This window comes from Sylvia atricapilla, chromosome 5 (genome assembly GCF_009819655.1).
Source record: "Sylvia atricapilla isolate bSylAtr1 chromosome 5, bSylAtr1.pri, whole genome shotgun sequence".
NCBI lineage: Eukaryota > Metazoa > Chordata > Aves > Passeriformes > Sylviidae > Sylvia > Sylvia atricapilla.
Genome location: NC_089144.1, coordinates 13,718,058 through 13,734,696, shown reverse-complemented (window position 1 = coordinate 13,734,696; position 16,639 = coordinate 13,718,058). Strand labels below are relative to the sequence as shown.

The 16,639-nt window shown below is 37.0% G+C and overlaps 1 protein-coding gene across 1 annotated transcript in view; it reads left to right on the top strand.

Annotated features, from left to right (window-relative positions):
* The window catches only part of HGF (hepatocyte growth factor), a 50,128-nt gene that overhangs the window by 16,418 nt on the left and 17,071 nt on the right, over nt 1-16,639 (top strand). The window contains exons 5-8 of the mRNA XM_066318736.1: nt 550-677; nt 2,479-2,599; nt 7,393-7,511; nt 16,267-16,441. Coding sequence (XP_066174833.1) covers nt 550-677; nt 2,479-2,599; nt 7,393-7,511; nt 16,267-16,441 — 543 coding nt within the window. The remainder of the gene's footprint in view (nt 1-549; nt 678-2,478; nt 2,600-7,392; nt 7,512-16,266; nt 16,442-16,639) is intronic.

The window sequence follows — 16,639 nt, the reverse complement described above, 5'->3', positions numbered from 1 at the left end:
TCACACTTGCATTCCTCTGTTGATCAGTTCTTGCTGCTGCCTGACCAGGGATGCAAAAAGGTTTCTCTGCTTGTGGGTTTCACATAGCAGGTGAGCTCTGAGCGCAGCTGGACCTGCTGTATGTGCCAACACACAGAGGAAGGACTGGCCTCACCTGGCCACAGACCCCATCAGCCCCTGTGCACCCAGAGCTGCTGAAGGAGAACACAGCGCAGGCTGGCAGGGAGTGTGTGACTCCCTCTGGCTCTGTCCTAGATAGTTGGCTCTGGAGAGCTGAGGGAAGGGAGTAAAACTCTCTAGAGCACGCTATGGGCTAGACAAATTGTCCCAGATTTAGGCCATTTAGGTTGAGTAATCCCAACTGAAGATGTGTATTTGTGTACGGACAGATATTTGGGTGTGTGCATTTGCTTAGACAGGGTGGAGGGAGAAGGAAGCAGAAATGGGATTGTTTCTAACTGTTTGTAAAAATAGTATGATTAACCCCAACATTTGCATGCTCTTATACTGTAATGATTGTCATTTTAAAACTAGCTTTTTGCCTTCGAGCTATCGGGGAAAAGACCTGAGGGAAAACTACTGCCGAAACCCCCGAGGGGAAGAGGGAGGCCCCTGGTGCTTCACCACCAGCCCAGGGACTCGCCACGAAGTGTGTGACATCCCCCTCTGCTCAGAAGGTAACCCAGCACAGCTGCTGCAGAGAGCTGCCTCTGCTCTGCTGGCAGCAGCTGCATGGAGCTTCCAGCAGTCATTTGGATTTAGAGAAAGAATAGGTGATTTCTCAGCGAGAGTAACTCACATAGCAAGAAAAGGAGTTGTTAGAGGAAGAGGAGATCTTGTGATGTTCCAGTATGCTGGAAGGTTTCAGGCTCAGCAGCTTTTGTCGGGTTATGGAGGACCTTGAACAATGAAGTTGTGCTGATCGCACAAATGTGACCTTTTTTTTTTTTTTTTTTGCTTGTCTAGTCCATGTTGAATACATTAACAATTTCAGTATTACTGTGTGATAAAATCATCCAGTGCCATTCCATGATAAAATCAGCTTTTCATCTTCTTTTTGATGAAAATATAGATACTGGATTATAAAATGAAAGCTTAAGATAAGCATGCATTTTGTTTTTTGAATAAATGCTGTAAAGAAGTATAACTCGTTGCAAATCCAACCCCATTTGACTTTCAAGTCACAGAATTTGAATAACACTTTATATGCACCATTGCATTTGTTGACTTTTAAGTCCTGTTAACCTCCAAACTAAACTCTTGGATCTTGCTAATCAGCCAATTCAGTTCCAGTCAATTGACCTATTTAAATCTTAAGATAGAATGCCTTTAATTTTCCTGCTAATGTGTCATATGCAATAGCTATGCTGTCCTTAGGAAGGGAAGAGAGGGAGGGAGGGAGACGGGGAGGGGGAGAGAAAGAGAAGGAGGAATAGAATTATTTACACAGAGCTTGAGAATTTGTTAGAATCTATCATTTAAAGATAAACTTATGTGAACTTCAAATGGGATGTTTGACCTGGAGTTCACTTTAGGATGAAAACTTTGGTAGCTGATGTTTTTTGATGTCTGTAATTCCATAAAATATTTTTTTCTAAATGATACTTCCTTACAATTACTCTAATTAGGGAGTACTTGAGAAGTTTGTCTGTAGTTAATTCTGGTGAATTTGTTTAATGTTTTCCTACCTTTCATTCTAAATATTGTTCAATAGTGCTTTCAAATTCCTTTGATAACTTTTGCCCATTCTCCCTCCATGTCCCCTACCCACTTTCTCAAACCAGGACTGAAAATACATCTCAGTTTAAGCTGCGAAAACCCATTATCATCAAAAGGATACAGTATCATACGTAGCTGAAAGGGGAGGGTATATAAGGAGGCATACTCTACTGCAGTGAAATTGGGATTCCACCAATATTTTGCACCTAAACTTGTCCTGTAATTATACTGTGACTTAGAGTGATTTAGAAATATAAATGGTGCTTAATTAGATAATATTACCTTTAAAAAAATACTTATTCCTTAGCTATGTGTCTCTCTCTCCTATTACCAAAAGACTGATAGGAACATGAATGCCTCTAGTAGCTTCCCTCTACCTGCTTCAAAACTGTAAGTGTCCTATAAAGTGATATAACATTTAAGCATCTGGATTAGAGCTGACAGATATAATTATATTCCAAAGGGCATTACACACACCAACCTAAAAGAAAGATACAAAGAAAGATACCCCTTTTAAATACCTCTTTAGAATGGTATCATTGTATAAGAGCAGGGACATGTTAAGGGGTATTTTTTGTTGATTTCTTTGGTGAGTTTTTGTTTGGGTTTGTTTTGGGGTTGTTTTTGTTTTGATTTTTTTTGTTTTGTTTTGGTTTTGGTTTTCTCTCTTTTTTTTTTTTTTTTTTTTTTTTTTTTTTTTTTTTTTTTTTTGTATAAGTCATCAGTGTAATAAATGACTAGTGTCTATATTTTTCCTAGTTGAATGCATGACCTGCAATGGAGAGAGTTATAGAGGGCCAATGGATCACACCGAAACAGGCAAGGAGTGTCAGCGCTGGGATCTTCAGAGACCACACAAGCACAAATTTCGTCCAGAGAGGTAACCTCTCCTCCCCCCCAAGCAAGACCATGTGGTCATAGTTCGAAAATTACACTCATTCTGGAACAAGCTGAGCAAAACTAGCATTGGCACAACTGAAATTTATGGAGTTCACCAGTTTTAGATGCTTGGGTTCCTGGCCCATGGTGTAGACTGGCTACTGGCATGATGGAGATGCAGTTCTGGTTACATCCCATGCCTGACTAGTGTATTAATGCTGCTACTGCTTTAATTGTTAAAAAAAAAAATAAAAAAAAATCCTCCCTAGCTCATTGACAGTAAATAAATAACCTCTGAGTATTTCTGTATATATTGATATCCAGCTGCAGTCAGCTTAAATACCTTAAAGTAATCTTAATAAACATAATGATAGTAAACAATGATTTAAAGTCATAAATTTCTGTTTGATTTCTTAACACAATTAATAAATATAAAGTATTGTCAAATAAAAATGCCCTCCTTTTGGCAATATTGAAAAGCTTTAAAGCAGTAGGTGGCCTTCCATTACAATCACACTTAAGTATCCAATTTGTTTGACCTAACTGTTTGCCCACTATATGTGTTTTTTCACCCTGGGAAAGGATTTAATCATTCTGTTTAGCATTTTATGACCATGGATTTCTTTATGAAGCTTTTTTTTTTTTTTTTTTTTTTTTTTAATTTAGGCACTGATTTACAGTGCCAGAAGTTGAGTCAGAAATAGCAAGACAAATTTCATCCCTGTTGGGGTTTGTCCTACAGGGCCAAATTCATGCAACTACAAAGGGTCATCAGTAATACCCACTTCTGAAAGTATTGTGGGAAGAAGGAAGTGGGCAGGGGTTAGGCCACACAGGAGAGGGTCTCTGTTCATCTCAAACTGGGCTAAAATTTCATTTTAGTTTTATTCTGGATTTTGGAATAACTCAATTTATATATTGTTTTGAATAAATTTAAACTGCCAGATGATGAAGACTGCAAGAAGACAACAAAACCAGAATGAATAAGACTTTCCATTGAAAGTATCTTTTTATTTGTTAAAGTGTTTCACCAAATAAGACATTATTTTTATTCTAAGAAATATGGGTACTGGTAGATTTTAGAAAGCTTGATTATTCAGCAAAATATTGAGGATCTGCAGTTTTGGACCTTATGTGGTATAATCTGTTTTTTCCCTTGGCTTGGATGATCTGCTTCATGAATAATAGCAGACTATCCCATTGTTCTGCCACAATAAATATTTTGCATTAGCAGAAGATTATCTGAAGATTATCTGTTTCTGAGTTTTGCCATGCACTTACTGTGCATTCTAGAACAAGTCACAGAAACAGTTTTGTTCCTTGGGAGTGAAACATTTATAGAACTCCTGGGTACAAACAATAATAATTTTACTGTCAGGAGGAAATTTCTTTTTTTCCAATAATTTCTGATGGTTTGCAAAATGACTTTTCAGACTAACCACACTCTTACGAACAATTGTGTTCCTCTTTGAAATAATTCCTTCTGAGAATATCTTGAGAGTTTTCAGACAGTAATAAAATGGGTTTTTTTAATAAAAAATGAACCCATCCAGATTGAACTAACCTGTATGGACTTTCAGAAGAGTAATATCGTCCAGCATATTTCTGATATACTGATGTTAATTAAGTCTGTGAACAGTCACTAAAAGTAGCAACAATTGTACTTTAATTAAACCACATTTTTATAATGTTGAAGGTTTTGGTTTGCTGGGGATTTTTTTCATAATCATGTAAGTTGAAAATAAGATAAAAGATCTGGAACAAATGACCCATTAAAATATAGCAGTCTCTAGTCTATACTACTCACTTGTAGTATATCATCCAGGTGTAATGTAGATAAACTGGAAACCAGGAAGGATTATCTGGACACATTTAAACCTATTTTAATTTAAGTCTTGATCAGTTGCAATGATGAAGAAAAGGAATAAAGATGGTAATCTTTCCAAATGCACCAGTCTACCTGCTGTTGGACAGTGTTTTTAGCTCAGGGTAAATGAAACTCACTTTTCTTTTCTGTCACCTCAATGAATTTTTCCACATTTACTCCCCTCAGAGATCTTCAGTTACTGAAGATATTTACTGTCTGTTTGGATGTGATTGAAGCAAGCAGAAGGAATCCCCCCAAACACCTCCTGCATGGCCCATTTTTTAGCTATTGCTATTAGTGGCTGCAGAATTATATTCTGAAAATTTACTTCTCTTGTGTACTTCTCATGGGCACAGTTATGCCTCAGGATGGAAGGAAGGATAATGTCTTGGGCATAGAGCAGCGTGAGCATAAGCAAAGTTTTTTATCCTTTTCTGCTCAAGCTCAAATATCCTGAGAAAATATTTATTACATAGAGCACAGTAGAGTTGACGTGCATCACAGGACTTGAATATCCTTTTATTAGTACCCTGGCTTATGTCTCTAGCATGAAAATTTGCTTTATATAATATCAAGTTTCCAGTCTTACATGTCTTTAAAAAAAAACAAAGATGAAAAGAAGTATTGGTGAAGAGCTTTAGGTACTAAATTTATATTTATTTTCAGGAGAGCTGGAGATCAGCATCTATGTCTTTAAAAAGAATAAATTTTATCTCTTTGGGTAATAATCTCCTCCCTTTTCTCTAGATCCTGAGATAAAGCCATGATGTTGACACCAGATATGTATCCTGATGCTTAATTTCAGTTCTGGCAGTGAAGTACAGATACTCTTGTTTTAAGGGGTGCAAAGCAGAAATTTGTAGAGTTCTGGAAGATCTCTGACACCTCAGGTCCTTTCTTAGGTCTAAGAAAGGAGTCTGTGCCCAAATGTACTGGAGAAGGAGGAATATGCACAACAAAGAGACAACTCTCATGGAATCCTGTATGGGCTCCCTGTTGAATTGTGTGGAACAGTTTGAAGCCCTGTTATTTATCTTATTGCTAATATTTGTTTCTTGAAGGTATTAGTTGGCCTTTTTTATAGCAAGTTTTCCTTGCTGGGTGTGAAGGAAGGCAGAAGCCTCCCTGAATATTGAAGAACCATTGACTGGGAGGTCTCGTTTTGCTCTAGAAGAGGACACGAATATCTAGCTAAGAATAAAAAGATATGGCTCACAGGCATTACTCCATCCTGTGAAGACACTCAAAGCTTGATCCTGTAAGAACATCTCTACCTAGTTTTAAGTTTTAATTAGTACGTTACCCCTTTTTGATATACTGTGGGAACGTGGCATATAATATTAGGAAGGGTGGAGCATTCAGTGAAAAGGCAGACATTTGTATTCTAGAACATGGATTCTTTGCATCAAGAGCTGTTTCAAATGCTTTTTGTGAGCTGTGACTGGAGATATTTTGTCATTCTTGGACTCACCTTGGTTCTTGTGTGGTAAAATGCACTTTCCATGCTATTTGATGTGGAACATATTCCACCAGCATCAAGGCTCACCACTGCACCTGCTGGGAGGCCAAACCCATATCGTTTTCTGCTTTATTGTTAGCCCATGAACTAATTTTTGGGAAATCCTTGGACACAACTTGTTCTTTACAGTTTGTTTTACACCAAGCAGAAAACAGCTGCTAGATCTGAACTTAGCACGCTCATGACTGCCATTGAATTCTCAGTTTGGTGAGGTTTCTCCTTGGTGGTTTTGTTGTCATTTTGGTTTTGATTTTTAGGGTTTTTGTTTGGTTGGTTGGTTTTGGTTTTGGTTTTAGTTTGTTTGTTTTAATTCTACTCAAATCTTATCCTTTTTCCTTGTATAGTTGAAGGAACCTGATTTTTTCCTAAGAAATGGGTGGACATGTTGCAAATGAGTAAAAATTAGGTTATCACTTGACAGAAAAGGCATCCTAGCAAAAACATACTCTTGTAAATCATATTTTCCTCTGCTTGTGTGAAGCACATCTGCTTGCGTTGTAAATGGATTCAGGTTCCCAGGTAGTTAACTTTATTGTTCTCTTGCATACTTTTCATGTTTCCCTCAGAGGTAAATCTACTTTTTCTTTCTTTTGCAAACATATTTCAATGAAATTGGAAGGCCATGACAATTTGTATTCACTAGAGGAAAAAAATAACAAAACAACTGGATGCATTTATCTCCTTCAAGTGTACAGATGTTCGTATCACATATTTATACAAAAAACCTTATGTATCTTGGATGTGTATCTGATCATCAGTGATGGCTGTAGGAATGTGGAAACATTTAAATATAACACAATAGCACAATACTATCAAGTCTTAATGAGATAAAGTGAGACGGAAGTCATTTCCTTATTTTTCTCCTTCTTTCTCCCAGTGCTTGAAATGAGGACATGACCAAAAATGAGCTCTGTTACAAAATTGGAGTTATCATTACTAGCATAGCTACTCAAAATAGCTTCCAATTTGAACCCAGGGCTGTTGCACTGAAGAACCTGTTTTCTTAATGAGTCTGGCATGGCAGGCAGTATTTAGATAATCCACATTTAATTGGTCTGTTTCAAAAAAAATGAGTGGCTAAAGTGTCTGGTCATCAGTTGACAGACACAAGAGCAAGAGTTTAGCAATTAGTGGAGTTAGCCTATCCGGTGCCCTATGCATTAGCACAGCAGGGAGTCCCCTCTGTGGAGGTCTGATTCTGCTGCAGATTTGGAAAGTGTTTATATGTTATTAACTTTCTAACAGCGTTTGAAGCGTTTTTGCCTCCATCCTACAGGATCAGACCCAAGGTTAATAGGAACCGGTTCTTGTTTGCCTCTGCTGAAATCTGTCCTTTAAGTACCTTGTAGAAGGCAGTGCAGTGTTGCCAGGAAGACTTCCTTGACACATTTCTCATTGTGGTTTGCAGATATCCTGACAAAGGCTTTGATGATAATTACTGCCGCAATCCTGATGGCAAGCTGAGACCATGGTGCTACACTCTTGACCCTAACACCCCCTGGGAGTTCTGTGCAATTAAAACCTGTGGTGAGTTCAAGCAAAATTTATTACTTCCTTTTCCTTTCCAAAATCTGGACACAGATATTTCAAGCAATGTAGGACCACCGCTAGTTCATTCATTGCCCTTCATTGGCTTTTAAAACATAGCTTTCAAAGAGGGTCTCCTATAAACACTTTATATTTAATCTGGGCAGGAAAGAAGAGTTGTGTGTTACTTACTTCTGAAATATGTGTATGTCTTATGTAATTTAAATTGCATTAAAATGCATGAAAATCAAGAACTAAAAAAGGGAGTCAACAAAATCATGAGGGTCTCGTGTATTAGTTTGGCCATGATGGACATTTGCATTTCATTTGAGAGTATCAAATATCATTTGGTGCACACACAATCCCTCCTCAGTGTCCTCTGCTAACAACTCTTGACTGCTTTGCCGTTCAAGGCCTTGGGTCCTGCACATTATTCACTCTTGTGCTGAAGATAGAATTATTAATTTCCTCATGGGTCTGTGTGTTACTCAGCACTCCATATCAAAGCAGTCCACAGGCAATCAATTTCTTTTTATGCATCAGCTACAAGATGGTGGCATTTCTTAACCACAATTTAGAGACAAGGAATTGAACCAAAGTGACATTAAGGTATACAGGGATTGGATGTTATTGGAGGTCTCTTTGAGATGCTCTTGTTTAGCACTTTAGAGCTTCCTGCAGCTTGTCTACAAAGCTTAGATCAACTTAACTTTGGTGACAGCTATGACAGCTCTATTTTACTGATAATTAGATGACCTAAATGAGAAGTAAAGAGACAAGAAAAAGGTAAAGTTCTTGGACGTTCCTTGAAAACTTGCACAAACCAATTTTTCTAGACTTTCCTGGTAATACTGAGGGTAAGGCAGATGATGGAATCAGATTTGTTGAAACATGCTTTTAATATTGGGATGGGTGACAGGGAAGAGGTAATAGCTCTAACATGAAACTTTGTTTATGAGCAGCTACTGCCTAAAGAGGGGTTCTCCGCCTTCACTTAGAATTCTTATTGAACAAACTATACCATGTTTTCTTTCTGAATCAATAATAATTCAGAATTTTCTCTCCTTGGATCTTCATAACTTAGGCCAGTTCTAATGTCCTGGAATTCAGTCTGATCTAATCAATTTGTCGATTTCTGAAATCTGAGGGTTGAGTAACAATATTCTGTACCTCCTGATGTAGAGTAATTAATCTTACTATATCTTATGTCATTGTAATTCCATTGTACAAGGTAGTTAAATTATCAAAATTAGTCCACTGTTAAAAAGGCAAAGTTATTTTCATACTTTGAGCAATGTCTAATCGGGCTCTCCAGAAACAAGAAACTTGGCAGGATTGATGCTTGTTTTGGGTCAGGCACCCATTAAGTCATACTCACACTGAAAGTCTTACCTGTGAACTACAGGACTAATTAATGTCTTTGTATCTAGACTTATTTATAATCTTTGATAAAGGGGACTTTATCAAAGCTTGATAAAAGCTCAGACTTTCTCCTTTGTGAACACAGATTGCTTAGCTGTGCAACTGAATCATCTTCCAAGTTTTTAGTTTCTACATTAAGTAAGGAGCTGTTGCTTTGGATTTTTGGCCTGTGTTGGTTTGGGTTTTGTTTTGGTTTGCGGTTTGTATTTTTTAAACTAAACTGTGCTTCCTACACTTCTCCAATTATTAGATAACGTATGAATCATGTGTAGCATACTAGAACTGTTCTTTTCCCCTGGTAAATATGTTACTATTATGAAAAAAAATATTCCTAAGTTACAGCTGACTGTTTCACAAATGCAACTTTTATGAACCTTTATCCTTTGGCATTTCCTGAGCTGATGTGTCAGTGTTCTGAGGATTCACATCTGGCTTTGTTGGTCACGTAAGCTTACGCCCCATGCAACTTCCAGTATCTACACTCTGGCCTCAGTCTTATAAAATAGTTGGGTGGGAGATCTCCTGAAAACTACTGTACTGTCACCTTTGTCTTCCAAGTCATAGGAGAACCCTGAACAAAATGTAAGTATCAAAAGGAAATTAAAAAAAAAACACCAAAAACACAGTGCAAGGATTTTCATATTGTGATGAAAGCCTTTTGTCTTAGTTCTAGGCAAAAGTTCACTGAAGAAACTAGAAATTCTTTCCTTCAGTTAGAAACGATATTAAAATCAGTGGAAACTTCAAATGTAAAACTGTGTTTTCCCTGCAGAATACTGTATGTCTTTTGAAATTAATAAGGCAATCTGTATGAGAAAAAAATACAAAAGTAAGGGTCTTGAAATTGATATTTCAAAGGTTTTTTTTTTATATATTTTCAAAAGGTATTTCAAAGCAGTTGATATTTTCAAAGGGTTTTTCTCATAGCATGTGACATTAACGTCTATGTAAGATGCAGTGATGCTCAATGCTTTCCAGTGAGGGAATTTATTGCTGATGCTACTGTTAAATCACCATCTTCATGGCCAGAATACTAACAGAAAATATCAAACCCCTGTTTTCAGTTTTCTGTCTTTCTTGAGGCTCATAAAAAAACTGTTTTCCCACCTCCTAGTAGGGAGCCCGAAACACTTGGCTATTCTGGGTTTCAGTGGCTGCTCTGCGTTTCTGAAGCTGGGGCTGTTTGCAATCTCAGAACACTAAAAAAGAGATCATGAGTTATAGGTCTTTATAGCTTTGTGGTTTGGATTCTCACACAGGTTTTTAATTCCTGTGCTGAGGACTGTTTATTTAATTTACAAAAAATACTAATTAGGAAAAAATGCTTTGCAAATCCATGTCCCTGGACTATATACAAACATGTAGGTGTCCTCTCTTTGGGGAGTGGCCACAAGGCAACATGCTGCTTGTGGCTTTTGCTGCATGTCGTGAGTGCTAGTGTGCTCTATAGCCAAAATGCTGACAACAGCTCATATACAAAATTTTCAGCAAAAAAGTTGGTGGAAGGAAGCGTTTAGAAAATAAATATGGTTTTAAGACTGAAGAGAGAGAGGGCATTGTAATTTTACTTCCAAGCACAGAATGCAGCATAAAACATTGTGGCTTACAGCCAGGGCTGTGAGAAAGAGATGACAGGAGCAATTAGGAATTAGAGATGGCTCAAGCTGCAAAAACTGGATTTGGATTAAGACTTTGGGGACCCCAGGACTGGTTTGAAGTTGCTCACATATGTGTCTGTGGTTTTGGCTTGAGACAATTTTTAGTTAGAAGAGAGGATAAAAGGACAACTAACAGCAATGAAGAAGTGTAGGATGAAATGAAGAAATGGAAGCAGTTCCAGCTAACATGAAAAAGGAAAATGACTGTTATTTTGGCATGAATGAGAACACTGACTACAGGGAAGACAGGAGTAGGGAGCTAATACTGCTTTATAAAAAACCCAGACGGGTAGCAGCTTCTCCATGGATGAGCTTGAGAGAGGTGCTGAGGCCCATAAAGGAAACTACATATATCAGTCATTTGAGAACTGCAGAGCTTTTGGGAATTACTGTGCTAAGGACAGTGTTTAATTGATGCCTACCTGATGTCCAGCCAACCCAGATGCCTTTACTATGGATTTAGCCTTTTCCACCAGTAGTCACTGACAGTAGTCAGGAGTGACTAGAGCCTGAAAACCTTGAGAAAATTCAATATAGGCTCCAGTTTGATGAGAAAGAACAAGTAATAAAACACCAAAACTGAGACTCTAGATATAAAATTAACTGTGTTGTGATCACAGCTTTTGGAAAAGCAAAAACCCACCAATAATTAATTGCTCATTATTTACAAACTGAAATTTCATCTGTCCATTTGAATGCACTGTTTCGATTAAAGAGTTGTTTGTTGAAACATTTTATGTAAAGAAATAAAAGTAAGACTCATTTAAGGTTAATATTTGTGTAAGATAAAGTTGTTTATGGAAAGCAGACAGTGAAAAGATATTTATATTTAGTAGCTGATAAAGTGTTACCTTCCATCTTGCATTACAAGGAAACAAAGAATAGGTCCAGCATTCACTGTTTATGCAACAGCTTAATCCATATTTCCTCAAAAAGGATCCTTCTCAAATCTGTTTCATCATTTCTATGGTAATTTGAAAGTGATATTTAAGAACTCTAAATGTGATGAGATTTTTCTTTTTAAATACATTTAAAATGAAATTTGTTTGAATTTAAAGCCTTGTTGTATACACTGGAACAGCCTGGAAATATCTGTCTGTGCTCATGGACAAATGAATTGAATGTGTGAAGGTTTTAGGTGACGATGAGTTCTCCAGTACTGTGATTCTTGAGCTTGTCTATAATTGCTTTCTTCACTTTTCTGTATGTTTTTACTGAAAAAAAAAAAAAAAAAAAAAAAAAAAAAAAAAAAAAAAAAAAAAAAAGCAGAACACTGAATATCAGTTGGGTTTTTCTTCCATTCTTGTACTGTGTCATGATAGTACAGTACATTCTTGTACTGTACATTGAAGAAAATGTAGAAAGGAAAGAGCTGCCACTAAACTAGTGCCCAGAACTGTAAGTGCCATTGCTAAAGGAAGGGATGCCTGAAAGCAATGTAACTGAGCATGAAGCAGCTTCAAAACATCACTCAGATTTCTTACTAACATTTGCAGAATTACATGGATCACATTTAGAATCAACTTTTAAAATGGTTTTGTTACAAATCAGGGCATATTCTCCTTCTGTGGACACTGCAGAAGAGACATTGTATGAATATAAGCAAGAACTGATATTTTCCTCATGATATAGTTTAGGACTCTGCTTCTTTTCCAACTATATCTTTTCCCACAAATACATAGGATGTATTGTCATGAAAGAGCATGAATTCTCCAGCAAAATCTTCACCTTTTTTTAAGTCAGTATGATTCTTACCATTGACCTAAAATCTGTGCAGGATTTTCTTCTGGGTCATTGGGATTAAAGTCAGAAATAGTATCTAGCTGGTTACTTCAGCTGTCAAATGACTCAAGGCCCCTGCTGACTCCCTCATGCTGGCGTTGCTGTGAGAACCACAACTGAGAAGACTCTCTGTGGCTTTACACATAAGGCTCTGGATAATGTTTCATCTTTTTACTTAAGCACCTATGAATGCATGAGCTGGCCCATATTAATAAAAGTTATGTATTTTGAAGTATCAAAAAGAGGAGGGTTTCATGGAAAAAAGAATATCTTTGCATTACCGCCCTTTGGTTGGGGACTTCAGAGTGAATATGGGAAGGTAGAAGTACTACTAATAGGAAATCCCCTTGTGGGGCTGTCTGAATTGCATGTTTAGTTTTAGTCTTCCAGAATTTAAAAAAGAAAACAAAAACCCACAAAGTTCAAAAGTAGGAAAATGCTGCTAACAATTACCAAATCCCTCTATTCATAATGAACTTTCCTACAGGAGTAATAAGTGATACTGAATCCATACATTATAAATAATTGTCTTTTATAAGGTGGCATTTTGTGTGATGTTTCTTTAACAGTATTTTAATCTAAGTTCAGAACTAAAAAAATGTAAACTGAAGCAAAAAATGCTGGGAACTTTCATTATGAAATATTAGCAAGTACTGCAAAGTAAGGGTTGCTTGTTGATTTTAAACGAATCTAACTAAATTCAGATTGCCTTCCTCATTGGAACAATCCCTTGGGTTTTCAGATCTTAATTTATGTTTTGGAGGATTTGCTGGGATAAGGATCGGAATTTAATTTTATAGATTTTGATCTTGATCTTGATTTTGCCTTGTAAGAGACCTGGTGAGTGTGGTATTGGGGCTCTTTCACCAATGCTCTGCACATCTAATGTCCATGCTCAGAGTTATTAAATTTAGTTAATTTGGTGTGTGGGTGATGAGTAATTAGCCTCAACAACCAGACCAGTAGTGAATGGAGATGACTATGTAAGTTGTAGGCTTGGACAGCCTGGGCACTTAGTTTGGCAAGTGCTGTATAACCTGCAGTGTCTGGTGAGGCAGGCACTGCTCCTCAAGCTCTTGCCTGTTCCTGTGCACATCCAGCCCAACTTTCATTAACAGGAATAGGGAGACTGTTCCCATCATGCCTGTTTGTGGAATGGACAGATGAATGAAGGATTTCTCAAGCCTTTATTGGTAAGTTTTGAGCTTTCTGTGAGACTCAATAGCCAGAATGGGAATTGGTCCTGAGGTCACAAGCCTTCAGAATTTCAGAACTAAATTTCAGAAATATTTTGGAGTCTCATTTTTTGTTTCAAAATGAGACATTTGTAGTATATGCAGGTGGTACAGCAAGAAGAATTTGGGGAGGGTTCTTCCTTTTGGAACAATGAAACAGCTTTATTAGTAAAATTAGAATATTTTAGCGATCCCTCTCATTACTAGAATTCTTACTGAGAGCTGCCACAAAGTAATAGCAGATAATAATGTTGCAGATTTCTAAATACTTTCTCTTAGTCATTATAAAGCAAGTCTTTCCAGGAGTGGCTTGGCTGTGCAAATATTCATGGCAATGTTAAAGTTAAGTTCTGTACATTGTATATTTTGGCATGGCCAAGTTGTAAAATCTGATCTACAGGTGGAGGTTATTGTCCAGACACGTACATCTGCAGATGTACAAGAAGGAATGCTCTTCCAAATTACTACTGTCTTGCTTAAATCAATTGATACATTGCTTCTTTCATTTCAGGCATGTGATTTAAAAAACAACAAAAAAAACCCCACAAAAAAACCCAAAAAACAAAAATCCAACATAATGATGTATAAACACCAACCTAATTACTTTTTCTTTAGCATGACTAAGTACAGAGTAGGCGCTGTAGAAACTTCGTAATAGTTGAAAGAGAATTTTTTTGTGTCTAGATAAGGTCTTTGCAACTGCTTATATTAGACTGATATTTTGTTATTCATATTTAAGAAGACTTTGGTAGAGTTCATAGGGTATGTAGAGTTACATAGTTTTAATTTATTAATTTACTAAGGAAATATTGTGAAGCCAGGGTGTATGCTGAAATTTATCATCTTAGCAAACTCTTCTCCCCTACCCCTCAGGCTTTTCCTCAGATCTCTTTCATTTGTATAAAAGAAAAACACGTATTTTTTAAAAAGACTAATATGTATTTGAATGTGACATAACAATGACCACTCTAATCAGCCTAGAAGCTGTTTTAGAGCATAACTCCATTTGGTTTCAGATATTATTTATAATGGAAACCACAAATAGTACAACTATTTATTACTATAAGTTGTATGAATTCATCTTTTTGTAGTCTAACTATTTTAAAGTGGTGTATAAGGACTAAATATACAGTAACTAATTGCAAGACTGTTTGATGAGTGCCCTAGAAGGAGTGCATTTGTCAGCCTGCAGAAACCTCCTTGTGATACTTCCAGTGCCATATCCTTTTGACTTTGGAATGAGCTTGGAACTCAAAAACCCATTGAAACAGGACAACATTTGCCTTGGGAAGGAGGGACAGGAAATGAATTTGACCGTGAAACACTTGATTTAAAAACATCAACCAGATGAAGAGCGAAAGGGATGCATGGATAAATGTATAATTCAACTGCACAACTTGATGTTATCATCTGACAGGGAAATGATCTTTAACGTCAAAGATCAGTCAGCAAATCAGCCAAAACCATCTGTTATGACATTTGGCTTCCTTTGGATCCATATTTTCTCTGAGTTCATGGAACTGGCTCAAGTTGCCAGGAGTAAACGACATTATGAGTAACACAAATACTGTTCTATTCACTGGACCATTTGAAGAAAACTAATTAAAGAACTTTGTTAACATACTTTTTGCTGGCAACTAATACCTTTAAGATAGTTAATAAAATTAGTCTTGTAAACAATAGCAATTGCCAACAGATATACGGTTACTTTTAAAATATTGTATTGGGAACTTTTGAGGATATTGCAGAAGAATTACTCTTACTGCAGTGTATTTAGTTTTGTACTACTTTGTATATATATCTGATGCAATATCTGTGCCATTAATTTTCAATTATGAAAATTGCATAAGAAATAAAAAGAGACTTTAAAGTTATGTGAATGAGTCATTTAAAAACCACTGTTTTTCTGAATTTAGTTCAAGACAGCCCACACCAGGGTGAGTGCAGAGTATATCAACATCTGTAAGAGATCTTGAGTCTGATGAATTTGTTAGTCTTTAAAACATTTTTCTCTCTGTAGAGAATACTGATCTTTGATTTCAAAAGCTAGGCCTTTTTTTCCCCCTTCTTTTAACCATATGAGGCATGAAAAAAACCCAAAAAACAAACTTTCTCAAAGAATTTAGCACGTTAATTTATAATAAGATCTATATTTTTTTAAATTACTTTTTATCTGCATATTTTTTCCTCTGACCTGTTACTCTGGGAATTCTTTAAAGAAACCAAATTGTATTTTAATCCTGCAAATATGTGTTACCATGTTTAACAGTGTTCATGTGGGTGGTCACTCAGTTTTTTAAAGCTGAGGGAATGATATTTGCTGAACTTGAAAGAGTAACCAGAAATATCTTAAAACCTCCAATGAACAGCATAGGCCAGGTGTCTCATGCAAAAACATATTGCAGACTCTTTGCATGCAAGCAGATAAACTAGCATAAAGCCTGGCACTTATTTTGATGTTGGATTTTTGGTGCATGTTGTAAATGTGAAGAGGAGAAAATTATACTATAATCACATTGACAATTTCACCAAAGAACAGCAATTACCATGTTTTGAGCATCATGTAATCCATGACTCCATCAGTAATGCGGAGTTCAAACCTGACATCCTGAGCCATTCTTAAGAGAATGAAAGAGCACTTCTTGTCTGGGTCTGCAGAGGAAAGCTCCGTGAACAGCACAGAGGCGGCAGCTGAGACCACAACGTGCGTTCGCGGGCAGGGCGAGGGTTACCGCGGCACCGTCAGCACCATATGGAGTGGAATCCCGTGCCAGAGGTGGGACTCCCAGTTCCCTCACCAGCACAACATCACCCCTGAGAACTTCAAATGCAAGTGAGTAGAGTCGTGTGTGTATTATTACTGCAGTGGGGAAAGGGTTGAGTTTTAACATGTTTAACAATTCATGCCACTGGAGCAGACCCTGGGATTCTCGTCCCTGCCCCATGTTCTGATGCATCCACTCCACCTGCTCAGGATCAAAACCATTCATGGCTGGGAAAAATCAGTCCTTCACATCTCAAAGCAGTAGTT